General features: G+C 44.2%; 1 protein-coding gene across 1 annotated transcript; it reads left to right on the top strand.

Annotated features, from left to right (window-relative positions):
* Positions 1-544: 544 nt before the first annotated feature.
* capn7 (calpain 7) lies at positions 545-13457 on the top strand. The gene is made up of 21 exons (XM_062398777.1): positions 545-890; positions 1897-2005; positions 2990-3147; positions 3295-3362; positions 3685-3918; positions 4245-4331; positions 4472-4598; positions 5281-5366; positions 5756-5849; positions 6269-6415; positions 6531-6637; positions 6744-6864; positions 7244-7388; positions 7628-7727; positions 7851-7986; positions 8094-8169; positions 8416-8561; positions 9666-9728; positions 9810-9940; positions 10886-10978; positions 11123-13457. The coding sequence occupies exons 1-21, from the start codon at positions 789-791 to the stop codon at positions 11265-11267; spliced, it is 2475 nt and encodes an 824-aa protein (XP_062254761.1). The 5' UTR covers positions 545-788; the 3' UTR covers positions 11268-13457.
* The last annotated feature ends 365 nt before the right edge of the window (positions 13458-13822 follow it).

Genomic DNA, 13822 nt, shown 5'->3' with positions numbered 1-13822 from the left:
TATGATAGCAGTGCATGTATATAATGTACAGTATATACAGTCTCCATACGTAGATTGATATTGTCTATGATATGCATGTTACTGAAGCTGCAGCTACAAAAGTCACAACCTGATGAAGCTCAACGAACTCAGATCAGTGAAAACGACCTGAGGGTCAAGTTTATCTTGAATTGATCAGTAATGTGAATTGTTTCATTTAAATCTCTTTATTCACTTCAGTATACAGTTCTCCACCTTTCATGCTGTGCTGAGCATTTTAATATATAAAGTTATGTTATGTTCTGATTGTAAAGACCTGAACTGAAGCAACACCAGAGGTGCCCTTCATATTCTGGATATTAATACCGGAACAAACGCGTGATGATTGTATTGTATAGTTTTATATTGTAATGATTTCATTAGTATTTCATATTCATCCTGATTCGGACCCACGAGTTTAAAAGTGACAGCTTTGAACGTCACAGCTGCAAGTTTTGGAAATTACGATGGCGCCTTGAATGCATCACTGTCTACTGCCCTCCACTGCGGCTGCGCGGAACCTCTCTCCCGGAAGTAGCGGCGTTATTTTGCTAGTTTAATGTCACCAGTGGAAGCGAAGCCGCGTTTTACGATGATTCCCCCGAGTTGAGGAACCGAACTCTGCTGCGGGTCAGTCGCGGGCCTTTCCAGAACATTGGGCCGGTGTCCGGGTCCAGCTCCACGGCTAGCTAGCCTGTTAGCTCCCCTGTTAGCTCGCCAGATAGCTAGCTAGCCCGTTAGCCGTCAGCTGTCAACAAGTCGTGTTCAGGATGGATCCCGCGGAGCTGGAGCTCGACGCGGTCAAATTTGCCAAAACAGCGATCACCCACGACCAGAGTGGCAAATACAACGAGGCCGTGTTCTACTACAAGGTAACAGGTTCGAGTCCCGCAGCTGGAAACCGCTGCTGCCTGCCACTGTTAGCATTTAGCTTAGCTGCAACTTTAAAGTGTCGCTTTAATACAAAACTGCAAACTTCTCATATCATTGAGTTTTCTCGTGGAATGAAAACCTACTTTTATCTGTGAATCAGATCTATATTCAATAGAAGTGCAGTATTATTCTACCTTTTCACGTGTATTATTATTATATATGTGTATTATAATGTTGTTGTTGTTTCTACCAGGAAGTGGTTCTTCTTTCACTCTGTATACACTTTACATGTTTATTGCACTTATAACAAACTTTATACTTTAATTTTCAACTGTATTTTTAGACTTGAAACTCTTTTTCACTGTCCTCATTATATGGAGCAAACTGTCACATGAATTTCCTTCGTGATCCATAAATTCTTATCTGAGGAAATAAAAGGGAAATGCTCACCTAACCCTTTACATTATGTTATTAATACTTTAAATATCACGTACATTCAAGATGTATGTATTCGTATGCAAGTCAACACAGAGCCAATAGACGACAAGAACTGATCAGCTAAGCGATGCAATAGAAAGTAAAAGCAAAATAGAAAGAGCTTCCTGTAAGAAAATACAATACAAAATTAAAACTATATTCATCCAAATGTGCCGTGTGATCTTCCTTCTGTCTATTTATCCTGCTTCACTCATACATGTCCAATTGTCTCTTTAATACTTATATAACCTGTGTTGGTGATTTTGTATGTTTAGTGGTTTATCTCTTTCATATCTTTTGGGTGTGGTTTTTATAAAAGATATTACTGGTTTCTACCAACACACCCACACACACTTTATGCTTCGATTATGTTTCATGTTAAATAAACACAGAAGAACACATCGAGACAAACAGATGATCAAATCAAAGCATCTTTCCATATAGTTGAGTTTTGTGAGTGTCTTCGTCAGTATTGATCTGATACATGTGTGTTTAATAACTCTGCTTGTTTTATGGTTGTTTTAACAGGAGGCGGCCCAGGCCCTGATATATGCCGGCATGGCCGGGTCCAAACTGGAGCGACTCCAGGACAAAGTGAATGAATACCTGGACCGGGTCCAAGCCCTCCACAACGCTGGTGAGCTCAGCCCACACAGAGGAAGCCCTGTTGGTTTTACTTTCTTTGAGATGATCCTCAGTTCATCTCTAGCAGACGTTTCTAATGTGTACATTTGTTTTGCACATTCAGAGAGGCATGTAAACAGGAAGTGAAGGTCATGTGCATTGAGTTAAATTAATAACGAGATGCAGCAGACCTGCCGTTGTTAAAAATAAATTCAAGTTAATGTTGGAAGTTTGTGTGATTAGTAAAAGGTAAGAAATGATTCAGGACTTTGAGTGAATGCAGCCTGAGGACATACTTTCTTAGCTGCTGTCTGACAACGTTTTTCCATGACTCGTCACAACATGGGTGTGTGTGTGTGTGCACATGGGGGTGTGTGTGTGTGTGTGCACATGGGTGTGTGTGTGTGTGTGTGTGTGTGTGCACATGGGTGTGTGTGTGTGTGCACATGGGGGTGTGTGTGTGTGTGTGCACATGGGTGTGTGTGTGTGTGTGTGCACATGGGTGTGACCAGAATCTGCTGGAAACACTGGAAATCATTTAGTTCTGTGTGAAGCCTAAATGTTTTCCTTGAACTGAAAACCAAACAGTTGCTCTAAAGACACAAATGTTTTTATAACCTTTTTATAAGTAGTGGTCATACGTGTAAAAATTGAATCTCAATCCACTTGAACTGAAACACAGATAACTTTCCCTAAAATCAGCATAAAGTTGTAGCAACACATTCCATAAAGCATTTTGGACATTATTAAGGGTTTCTTTGGAGTCTTAAATTTAATAATTGGAGTTTTGGGCCTTAGAATATTTCAACATATTACGACTAGGTTTTAGTTTTGTTTGCATAGTTTGTCTCTAGTCTGAGAGATAATTTAATAACTCTGTGGAAAAACTGTTCATATGAGTTGCATTAGAATCAAGGTTGAACTGAAAGGTGAACAGTCGGAGGGGTGAACCTGTGACCTGTGTCCTAACTGACCCGCTCTGAACCGTTCACTCCAGTCCAGGCACAGAAGAGCGACCCCCTGAAGTCCCGGCAGCAGGTGGACATGGAGCGGGCCCACTTCCTGGTCACTCAGGCCTTTGAGGAAGACGAGAAGGGAAACGACGATGAAGCCGTGGAGCTGTACACTCAGGCCGTGGAGCTGTGCATTAAGACGGTACCTCTTTCCTTCTCTCTCTCTCTCTCTCTCCACTGTGACTAGATGCAACTTGAGCTGCTTACATGAGCTCCAGACAGCTCCCTGGGCTCCCCTCACATTATCCAGCTCGCTTCATCATAGTTTATCTTCCTGTGCTTCCAACAGTCCAGTGAAACCTCGGACCAGGCGCTGCAGACCAAACTGAAGCAGCTGGCACGACAAGCTTTAGACAGGTGACATGGAAAATAAGTTCTGTCTCATTTATCCAAAACCAGAAGGGTTTATACTTCCTGTTCTAGAGTCAACTCATTTCAAGTTTGTTCTTTTGTTCATTTTTCTTTATCGTTTGACTTTCTGTTATTCACCTCTCCTGATCTTTATTTGTGTTTATTTTTGTTTATACACCTTTGTTTGAATTATTATATATTATGTTTTTGAATACATTATGAATAATACACAATTATGAATCATCTAGATATTAGATTTATTTTGTTTGTGAGACTCTCTTGGTTTTGCAGCATTAATTAAAAAACCTCCTGCACTCTGTCCTTCCAGAGCTGAAGGTCTTAAAGAGTCCCAGTCCAAATCCGCTTCGGCCCAGACTCCGGACAAGACGGGGCCCTTTGGAACCAAGAATGTAACTGGGGCCAGTTCTGGAGGACCAGTCCGCCAGTTCTTCCCCCTTGGACCAGACTTCTCCATCCACGACCGACCTCAGCCGATGCGGGCGGTGCAGTCCAGTGAGCCGCAGGGTCAGCGCTACACGTCCGAGGAGATCGAGGTGCTCAGGTCAGTCTGTTGTCCAGTGAAACGTCTTTACAAGGATCAGAGACTCCCAGATGCTATAAGATCTGAAAAAAACTTAAACATGAACTTCCAGGTCGGGAAAACAGACAAACGTTTATCAGAGACCAGAGTCTCCAGCCTCCGATTGTATTTGTGTCTGCAGGTTGAGGGACAAGGGGAATTTAAACATGTGTTGCTTGGTAATTTTTTAAGTCTCAATATTTGGCACCAAACTTGACACCACTACAGCCACTGAGAACAAATCAATGTCCCTGTTCTTCTGTCTTTTGACCACAACCATCACTGAGTGTCTTGTCCTTATCGTTCAGGAGTACATCTAACATCAACGGGTTGGCCTATGTGCCCTTCATGAGCGTGGACCTGAAGGAGCGGTTTGCATTTCCTGTCCCGTTCTCGTGAGTTTGACTTCTGTTATTTTGCATTATTATTATATTTTACATTCACTTTATCACATGACCCAGTTGCATTGTGAATTTCTTTGCACTGTTTGTTTTACAGTGAGACAAACTTCATTCTCTTTGTTTCTTTCAACCAGGGACAAATCCGGGAAACTGGCGCTGTCCCCCAAACAGAAAGCCATCTTCGCCCGCTGGGTGCGGCCGGACGAGATCTGCAACAACCCGATGATGATCATGTCTGTGTCCAGCTTCAGTATCAAGCAGGTCAGAGGGTGTGAGGAGCGCAGTTTGAACATGTTGAGGCTTTTAGCTTGTTAAGAGTTAAAACATGGCCGTTTGCTTTGTTAGTATTTATAAAAGAAGACTGTCCTGTTCCGCCCTGGTGTGAACATCCGTCTGAAGAGATCTGATCACGAGCGTTCAGCTTTAAGTTTGGTTGTTCACACGTGAAAGAGTCTCCTGTGATCATCTCACCTCAGATCTCAACTCCCTGCTCTATATGAAAATCACCATGCACGTCATCTCTGTTCACAACGACACAATTATGTTGTTTACAGCAGTGTCTGTTGTCAGTGTGTGTTGGTCTGTGTGTGTGTGTGTGTGTGTGTGTGTGTGTGTGTGTTATGAGGCTGAGCGAATCAATGCTCTGCGTGCAGCCCGACCGGGGAATGAGATTTCACCCATTTGAAAAGAAAGAAACACATATACGTGAAACTCTGAGAAACATAAAAAACAAAGTTCTGGTTCAACTGTAGAGGTCAGAGGTCGTCAGCAGAGGTCTATGGTATAAACAAGGTGGAAAATGATATCATCCAATTTGCTAATACTGTAAAATATGTTCCGTACATATATGAATGTCAGTTGCACATGTGTAAATATTCTCACAGTTGTTGACTTTGTGTCCATCACATCATTCCAACTTGTGTGTCTAACCTTCTCTGTCCAGACGGTCGTGTCCGACTGCTCCTTCGTGGCTTCGCTGGCCATCAGCGCGGCCTACGAGAGGCGCTGGCGCAAGAAACTTATCACCAGGTACTTTGTGGTGCTTTAAGGATTTCATACATATCTGTTGTCGGGGGCAAACTTTACATAAATCTTGTTTTTCCTTCTCAGTTCTGTGCCTTCAACTGTGAGTTCAAATCCATGTCCAATGGCTTTTACCTCTGGAAAAATAAATTTCCCCTAAAAAAATCCCATGAACATTTTGTCAGTCTTCAATGCTGCACGATAATTGGTTGAGATTTAAAAGTTCCTGCAGACAAACCAGAGTAAAGCAGACAAGCTGAACACTGTTTTCACAAAGAAACTTCACTTTCTGGATATAGACCTAAATAATTCATCTGAACCTACGTTAGCTACCTTCAGGCTTAGTGTGATGAAGAGAGTTAACAATCATCTCTTCTGCTCTGTGTGTGTTTCAGTATCATCTACCCTCAGAACAGGAAGGGGGAACCTGAGTATAACCCGTGTGGGAAGTACATGGTGAAGCTGCACATCAACGGAGTTCCCCGGAAGGTAAAACACTGTCAGGAGACCAAGACCAAGTTCTTTTCCTTAATATTTGTTTATCTTCTAAAAGCTTATGGATATGGAAATAAACAGATGATATGGAGCAGGACCACTGGGAATCATTGGCATGGCACCGTAGCCAATAGTTCAAACTGGACAAGCATAGCACACAATGCATCGTGTGAAGTAGACACACTTCTCTTTGTACGTAAAGGCAGCATGAATGAGCCTGAGGAGAAAACAATATAAAGTCCTATAAACATGAGGCAGAAACTGTTGATGTGTGAAAGTTCTGCAAAGAGCCTAAAGCCTGTGGTGAAGGGAACTCTTCTTCACTGAGGCCCTGAATCACCGGCCACATCTTTCTTAACCATCAACACAACTCATTGGTACAAATCCCTGACCCGTCTCTGTCCCCGTTGCAGGTGATCATAGACGACTTCCTGCCGGTGGATCATAACGGAGAGCTGCTGTGCTCCTACTCCAGCAACAGGAACGAGCTCTGGGTGTCCCTGATAGAAAAAGCCTACATGAAGGTGATGGGAGGCTACGACTTCCCGGGCTCCAACTCGGTGAGTGAAGACGGGGGAGCAGGAGGTGCAGCTCCTTCTAAACGACTGCTCAGCCCAACCCTGTCCTCAAAAGACAGGACAGGACCAGGTGTTTGATATTTGTCGTGTGTTGCAGAACATCGACCTTCACGCGCTCACGGGCTGGATCCCTGAACGCATCGCCATGCACTCGGACAACCAGTCGTTCAGCAAGGACGACACCTTCCGCATGCTCTGCCAGAGGTGAGCACACACACAGTGAACCTGACTCTTAACTTTGAGTGAAGAACGATAAGCTCTACGTCACCGTGTCCCTCCTCTGACTCTGCGTCTGTCTCTTCGTCTTCAGGTTTCACAGGGGAGACGTCCTGGTCACAACGGCAACAGGGGTGATGACCGAGGAAGAGGGGGACAAATGGGGTTTGGTCCCGACGCATGCCTACGCTGTCCTGGACATCAGGGAATACAAGGTGGGCCTAGTTAACATAGCATTAGCATGTCATTGTTAGCACTTTTATAAATACACACTATTTTCTATTAATAAAAGTCTAGATTTAATTGAATTACCATTCTGCAGCTCAGAGTAACAAACTTATCATGAGGGAAAATGTGATGTTTTTCAGCTTTCTTATCAAATGTTGGTTTTTTAACTTCTTCTTTAACGTCCTATAGCAAATCCAAATGAAAGATTTGTTTATCCCTAAAACCTGTTTGTTATAATCAAGGTTTCTGGTTGTTAATGAAATCCACTGGTTTCTCTGGCGTGAGGATGAACACTTACATGAATCCTCCTCCAGCTCCTTGTACCTCTGGTAGTTGACCTCATGTCTGTGGCTCGTTGTTCTGCAGGGGAAGCGTTTCCTGCAGCTGAAGAATCCCTGGAGTCATCTGCGGTGGAAGGGACGCTACAGCGAGCGGGACGAGAAGAACTGGACTCCGGACCTCCTCAAGTATCTCAACTTCGACCCCAAGACAGCACAGAAGTTTGATAATGGTACACCCACTATTTAAGTCTCTTGAAATTAGTATATACATATTGTAAACACCCAGGAGGTTATGTTCTGAGTGATCTGATCCCTCAGGACGGATCTTAATGCCTGGTCTGTGGTCAGTGTGTCAAATTAATAAAGGGTCAATATTTCCCTGAGGTTTGACGCACAGACTAAAGCAACATGAATCAAAACTATCTCCTGCTTATTGATCTCACATGTGTTTCCCTGTGTTTCTCTCCAGGCGTTTTCTGGATGGCATGGGAGGACCTTTGTCAATACTATGATGTCATCTACCTGAGCTGGAACCCTGCGCTGTTCAAAGACTCCTCCTGTATTCACAGGTGTGTGTTTGTGTGTTTGTGTTTCCAACTGATCAGTGACAGTCCTGTATGTCAGGTAACCAGTAGTTTGACTGGTGAGGAGAGTGCAGTCCCAGTCTGATGTGGTTTGTGTCCCGTCTGCAGTAGCTGGGATGGGAGGCAGGGCCCAGTGAAAGACGTCTACAGTCTGGCCAACAACCCCCAGTTCAAGCTGGAGGTCCAGTGTCCAGCAGGGGGAGCTGCAGTGTGGGTGCTGCTCACCAGACACATCACCGACAAGGTAGAGAAACTGACGTGTCATAGTTTGATGTATTCACCTATAGCGTGTCCTGATGTTGTAATGCTTGACTTTTTATCTGATGACCGTGTGTGTGTTTGTTCTTCCAGGATGATTTTGCACAGAACAGGGAGTTTATCACTCTGGTTGTTTACAAGACGGACGGGAAGAAGGTTTACTACCCAGGTAACGTCTGAGCTATGTCCTGAGAGACACCTGAGAGGATGATCTCTCCCTAGGGCTACACTGAGATATGTCCTGTAGATGGGTGCAGCAGGGAAGTGAAAGCAGCAGTTTCACGTTATTCCCTCACAGCTCCTCCACTTCTCTGATGTGACTCTGTTCACAGAGATGGCAGCAGATTTAAAAATCTATATTTCACCTCACAGACAAAGACAAGACAATAAACACTTCTGTTTACACTCTCAACAGCTGACCCCCCTCCTTTCATCGATGGCATCCGCATCAACAGCCCCCACTACCTGACCAAGATCAGGCTGACGAGCGCTGGGACGCACACCTTCACACTGGTGGTCTCCCAGTACGAGAAGCAGAACACCATCAACTACACTCTACGGGTGAGAAGAAACTTCCACACGACCAAACCCCATCAGACCAACCGAGGGAGTTAGAAGTGTGTCTGTGTGTGTGTGTGTGTCTGTGTGTGCGTGCGTGTCCCATTTATAATTTATGCACTAAACTGTAGAGATGACTGTGGAGAACAGTTCTGCTGAAATAAATTTTTAATGTAAAGAGTGCGCTCATTAAAAGTGTGTGCTCTGTGTGCACTGTTCACGTGCATGTGTTGGTGTGTCTGTGTGTGTGTGTCTACTGCCTGGAGTGCTGCAAGCTCTCTCTCTCTCTCTCTCTCTCTCTCTCTCTCTCTCTCTCTCTCTCTCTCTCTCTCTCTCTCTCTCTCTCGGCTTAGATTAGTGTCTCTCTCTGTCTCTCTGTCTGTCTCTCTCTCTCTCTCTCTCTCTCTCTTTCTCTGTCTCTCTCTCTCTCTCTCTCTCTCCTCTCGGCTCAGATCAGCGTCTCTCTCACTCTCTCTCTCTCGGCTTAGATTAGTGTCTCTCTCTGTCTCTCTGTCTGTCTCTCTCTCTGTCTGTCTCTCTCTCTCTCTCTCTCTCTCTTTCTCTGTCTCTCTGTCTCTCTCTCTCTCTCCTCTCGGCTCAGATCAGATCAGTGTCTCTCTCTCGTTCTCTGAGATCAAAACAAGAAGCAGAAACTTGAAGTCTTCTCTGATCTTTCTTTAACCAGAACAGAGCGGATGTGAAACTTTATTAATAACCTAATGCGTGTAGATACTGTGGTCGTGAATAAATGAACAGCCTTGTTTTAAAGTGGGAAACGCACCATTTAGAAACATGATTCACTTTGTGTTACACAACTGCTGACAATAAGAAACTGTATTAGGGTTGTTTGTTTGCTCCTGAAGCTGCTGCTGACCAGGAAGCAGGGGATCATGGGTAATAATCATGGTTCAGTTGTGTGTCACGTCAGGGGTGCTACTCTGTCACTCAACCTCCAGCGCTCAGACACGTGTGCCTGCAGAGGGCGCTGTTGCTCAGTGAAGATAATCGATGTTAGCATCAGTACCTGAGGATCCATCTTTCTTCTGTTTATATGTTGAAGCTTCTTGTGTCAGATCCGCTCTGAACAGGTTTGGTTTCCTTCCTCAGGCTTACGCTGGATCCAAGTTCACCTTCGCCAAGATCCCGTGTCCCTTCACTCACAACAAGAGGGTTCGATACCACCAACACTCACACATCATGGGTCCATTGTGCACTTTCTGGTTTAATTAATTATTGTTGCTCCGCCTCCAGATGAACGGCCAGTGGAAGGGGCTCAGTGCCGGAGGCTGTGGGAACTACAAGGACTCGTACAAACACAACCCGATCTACCAGATCAACCTGGAGCGGTCGGGGCCGCTGCTCATCGAGCTCCGAGGATCCAGGTCAGAACATCTGAGCACAGATCAGTTTCAAGCAAAGCACCGTTTTTAGCTTTAGTGATAGAACATTATATTAACTATTCAAACAAAAGCGAAAAAATCTGCTAAGTAGCTTCACACACATCTTTTCTTTCATCGTCACAATGACAAGATTTTGAAAGAGGATAGGAGCTTCTTGTTCAAGTTGTTCCCTCGTGATGATGTCATTACGTCTTCTTACGTGTGGTGCAAACTGTGTTGATAACTTCTTATTATTTATTATTTAAACCTTTTAGAATAGGTTGTACGGATTGTAGAGACATGAAGAGTGAGAGGATTCTGCAAGAAACGACAACACTACAGGAACATTTCTCTTGTAGAGTTCAAACGGTTAACGACTCATTAACAGGAGGAAATTAACACCTAATGACCGTCTGGCTTTCTCTCTCACACACACACACACACACTCACACACACTCACACACACACACACTCACACACACACACACACACTCACACTCACACTCACACTCACACTCACACACACACACACACACACACACACACAGACACACACACTCACCCTCAGTGGGCAGACAGGATGTAGAGATGTTTCTGAGCCTGATGCATTTACAGTAGTTTTCATAACATTTTTCTGAAATGTGATATTTTAACAGAGTAGAGCTTCTCTCCTGCTGAAGGTCAAACTGATCTGGGTTCGTTAAGCTGAAGTTAATATCTGAGAGTTGAACAGAGCTGATAATGTTTTTGATAACGTTCAATTAAATGTGATTATTAAAGAATCATTATTATTTAGTCCTGACTGGGGCATTTCACCGTTTAAACATAAAGTTATCTGTGCTCGTTTTAGACCAAAGACTAATCACATGAAGCAGCATTGATCATGTACCCCTCTGCTGTGTGTGTCTGTGTGTGTCTGTGTGTGTGTGTGTGTGTGTGTGTGTACAGGCAGTACAGTGTTGGCTTTGAGGTGATCACTGTGTCGACGGTTGGGGATCCAGGTCCAGCAGCCGTCCAGAAGAGGAACAGTGGAGATTACAGGTGAAGGCTTCATCAGCATGTGACACAGTGGAGGAGGTCGAGTCTCTCTCAAACTGATTCCAGAGCTGTTCAAGAAGTCCAGAAGCTGTCACTCAGACACGTGTTCTCGCCTCCAGAGTCTGACTCTTTGTCTCTTGTGTCCAGGTGTGGTTTCTGCTACATGGAGGCGGAGCACGTCCCTGCTGGCATCTACAACGTCATCCCCACCACCTTCCTGCCCAAACAGGAAGGACCCTTCTTTTTGGACTTTGCCAGTACCTTGCCCCTCAAGGTCTCCCAGCTCCAGTGAAGACGGAGCTGGGAGCAGGAGGAAGATACTGGTCAGGGCATCAACACAAACTCCTGGTGTTTCTGTTTGAATGTGGCTCGGTGTCGAGGCCTCCTTAAAACCCAAAGAGCCCAGAATGTGTCTGGTGGCCTGAACCAAACCACGTCCCACACATCCTGTCCCCATCCCCTCCGGCTGATGGACACAACTTCAACCCTGACCTGATGCCACAGTGTTATGTTGGAGAAATCAATTCTTAATAATGGACATCAAGAGGATCTTCAGAATGGAGCCCCTGCAACAGTCCAGGAGTTTGGGACAGAAATAAAACCCTTGACAGTGGAACTTTCTGTCTTTATGCCACAAAAAGCCAAACACCATCATGGAGGCAAATTGTTTTCAGGTTCAGTTTTTTTGCTGCAACGAGCATCTCATGTGCACAGAAGTTAATATTCACTGCTCGCTCCTGGGATGTCACTCGTGCTCTTCACAAAGCATCAGGAGAACTTCCCTCAGTAGATCTCATGCTTCCTCCAGCATGTCCTCTCGCTGTGTTTCCAGATCAGTGTCACCCGGGGTCAGGTTTCCATTGCTGCTGATAGAAACCTCTGTCTCCTGCAGAGTCATTTGACCCTGAGGACGAGGATGTTTGAAAAAAGGGCTTGAGATGCTCGTTGCTGCAGAACGACTTGAAGAAGAAGAAGAAGCTGCTTGAGACTAAACCAAACGTGTTCCCTCAGTTGTTCCTCTCTTCCATCTCGCTTTGTTCAAACCTCTTCACGCTTCCTGTCCTTGAACAATCTGAGGAGTCGCTGCCAAAATCCTGAAAGCAGAATATTTATTGAGAGTGAGACAGAAGGGACAGTGTGTGTCCTCAGGTCCCTTGAGGTTCTTCTAATTCTCAGGAGCAGTGCAGCCGAGCAGCACCACAGGGAGTCCAGTGAGGCAGCAGTCGAATGATGTCACTTCATGTTGTCTGTGGACGTCTGAGTGAGAACTATCAGCTGATGTGACTGACAGGCGTCACGTCAGCACAGCCTGAGACAGGTATCACACACCGGACGTGTTCTACCTGTGTGTGAGTGTGTGCGTGTGCATGTGCATGTGAGAATGTTTTTAAAGGGGAAAATTTAAATTTTTTGCCAAGAAAACATCCTCTATTTTCCTTTGTGTCCCCAAACTGCACTTTTTAAATCATTTCTCTTGTTTATTGTCAAACATAATCTCTGGGAATGAAAACGTCACTTTTGAGCAGTTTAAAGAGAAATCAGCTTTTCTTCAAGGTTCTCTTCTCTGAATCATCAGGGAAACGTGAGATGAAGCGTTTTGGTGGATTCAAGTGATTTTAGTTTTGGTTGGAGTCCGTCAGCTGCAGGTCACATGGAGCCTCCTCACGTGTGTTGGACAGCTTTGTGTTGCTGATGAAGACGAGGAGAGGCAGGTGCTTCTCTTTCAGCCGGACCTCTGCCCCTCGGCCTCGTCTCCAGCTGAAGTGAAGCTGACGCTCACAGACGGAGGAGGTTCCATGAGAAACCTTCTGTTTACTGAACATGAGCACGGCCCTGAGCTGTGAAAACAATCCTCAGTCACAGTCTGATACTCCATTTTAATTCCAAACCATAAAATCAAATTTTCTAGATCCAAGATCCTAGATTGCAAAATATTTTACAGAGATATAAAATGTAAATCATCAAAAATTATCAATATATTTGTTGGTGTGTTTCTTTTCCTCGACTATTTGATTAATCAACTTTTCTCAGCACTGGAGCCGGAGTCATTTCAAGAATCTGCACAATATGACATTTTCAAAATAAAGCTCCAGAAACTAGATGATTTAATTTAGTTCTTTTATTGAGTTTGAATCCAGGAGTCACGTTGTGGATCAGAAACAAACCGTGAGCTGTTTATCAGGAATGTGTCGTTGAGACAGTTTCACTCGTTTCACTGATCTGGAACCAGGAGCCGACTGAGGCTGAGGGAACCAGGAACAGAAAATATACATCTTTAAATATCCTTTGCACTTGTGTCAAATGTCCACTTCTTCTTTATTGATGGATTGTAAGTGTGAAAACCAGTTCCCTGTCTTCGTCACATTGATTTGAATTGACTCGTGCAGCTGTCGTATGAATGATGATGTAATGTTTGCAGAACTTGCACTAAATGTTGGGACGATGGATTGTTTCAGAAATTGAATACAGAAAATATATCTGCTTCTGTCTGTGCTCTTTATTTACTCAGGTTTCTCTTCAGGTAAAAGCTGATTACAATCTCTCTCTCACACACCAGCAGGTGAGATTAGATCCAAACAGATTCAGGTTCAGTTCTTTACTCCCGACTCCACAAACTCTAAATACATCATATATCATATTTATAAATAACCTCAGAGCCCTAAGAAGAGATTAATCCTAAACTGATGTTAAGATATAAGAGCAGGTGATGCCTCCCACTTCATCCCACTCTCCAGAAATGAAATCTAAATATCCCAGATCTCTTCCGTCGCCATCATTTGAAGCCAGAGTCGGCAAAGTATTTTAATAACTCATTAAAAAGATGTCATGATAAATTATGTGCAACAG

Source organism: Platichthys flesus, chromosome 11 (genome assembly GCF_949316205.1).
Source record: "Platichthys flesus chromosome 11, fPlaFle2.1, whole genome shotgun sequence".
NCBI classification, from domain to species: domain Eukaryota; kingdom Metazoa; phylum Chordata; class Actinopteri; order Pleuronectiformes; family Pleuronectidae; genus Platichthys; species Platichthys flesus.
The sequence above is the reverse complement of the archived record's forward strand: the minus strand, read 5'-3'. Positions and strand labels throughout refer to the sequence as shown.

Excerpts from the sequence above, each read along its gene's own strand:
- capn7 (XM_062398777.1), top strand. The coding sequence starts at position 789 with ATGGATCCCGCGGAGCTGGAGCTCGACGCGGTCAAATTTGCCAAAACA. Across the intron at positions 3,363-3,684 it reads GCACGACAAGCTTTAGACAG|AGCTGAAGGTCTTAAAGAGT; the intron begins GTGACATGGAAA and ends CTGTCCTTCCAG. Across the intron at positions 4,332-4,471 it reads GCATTTCCTGTCCCGTTCTC|GGACAAATCCGGGAAACTGG; the intron begins GTGAGTTTGACT and ends TCTTTCAACCAG.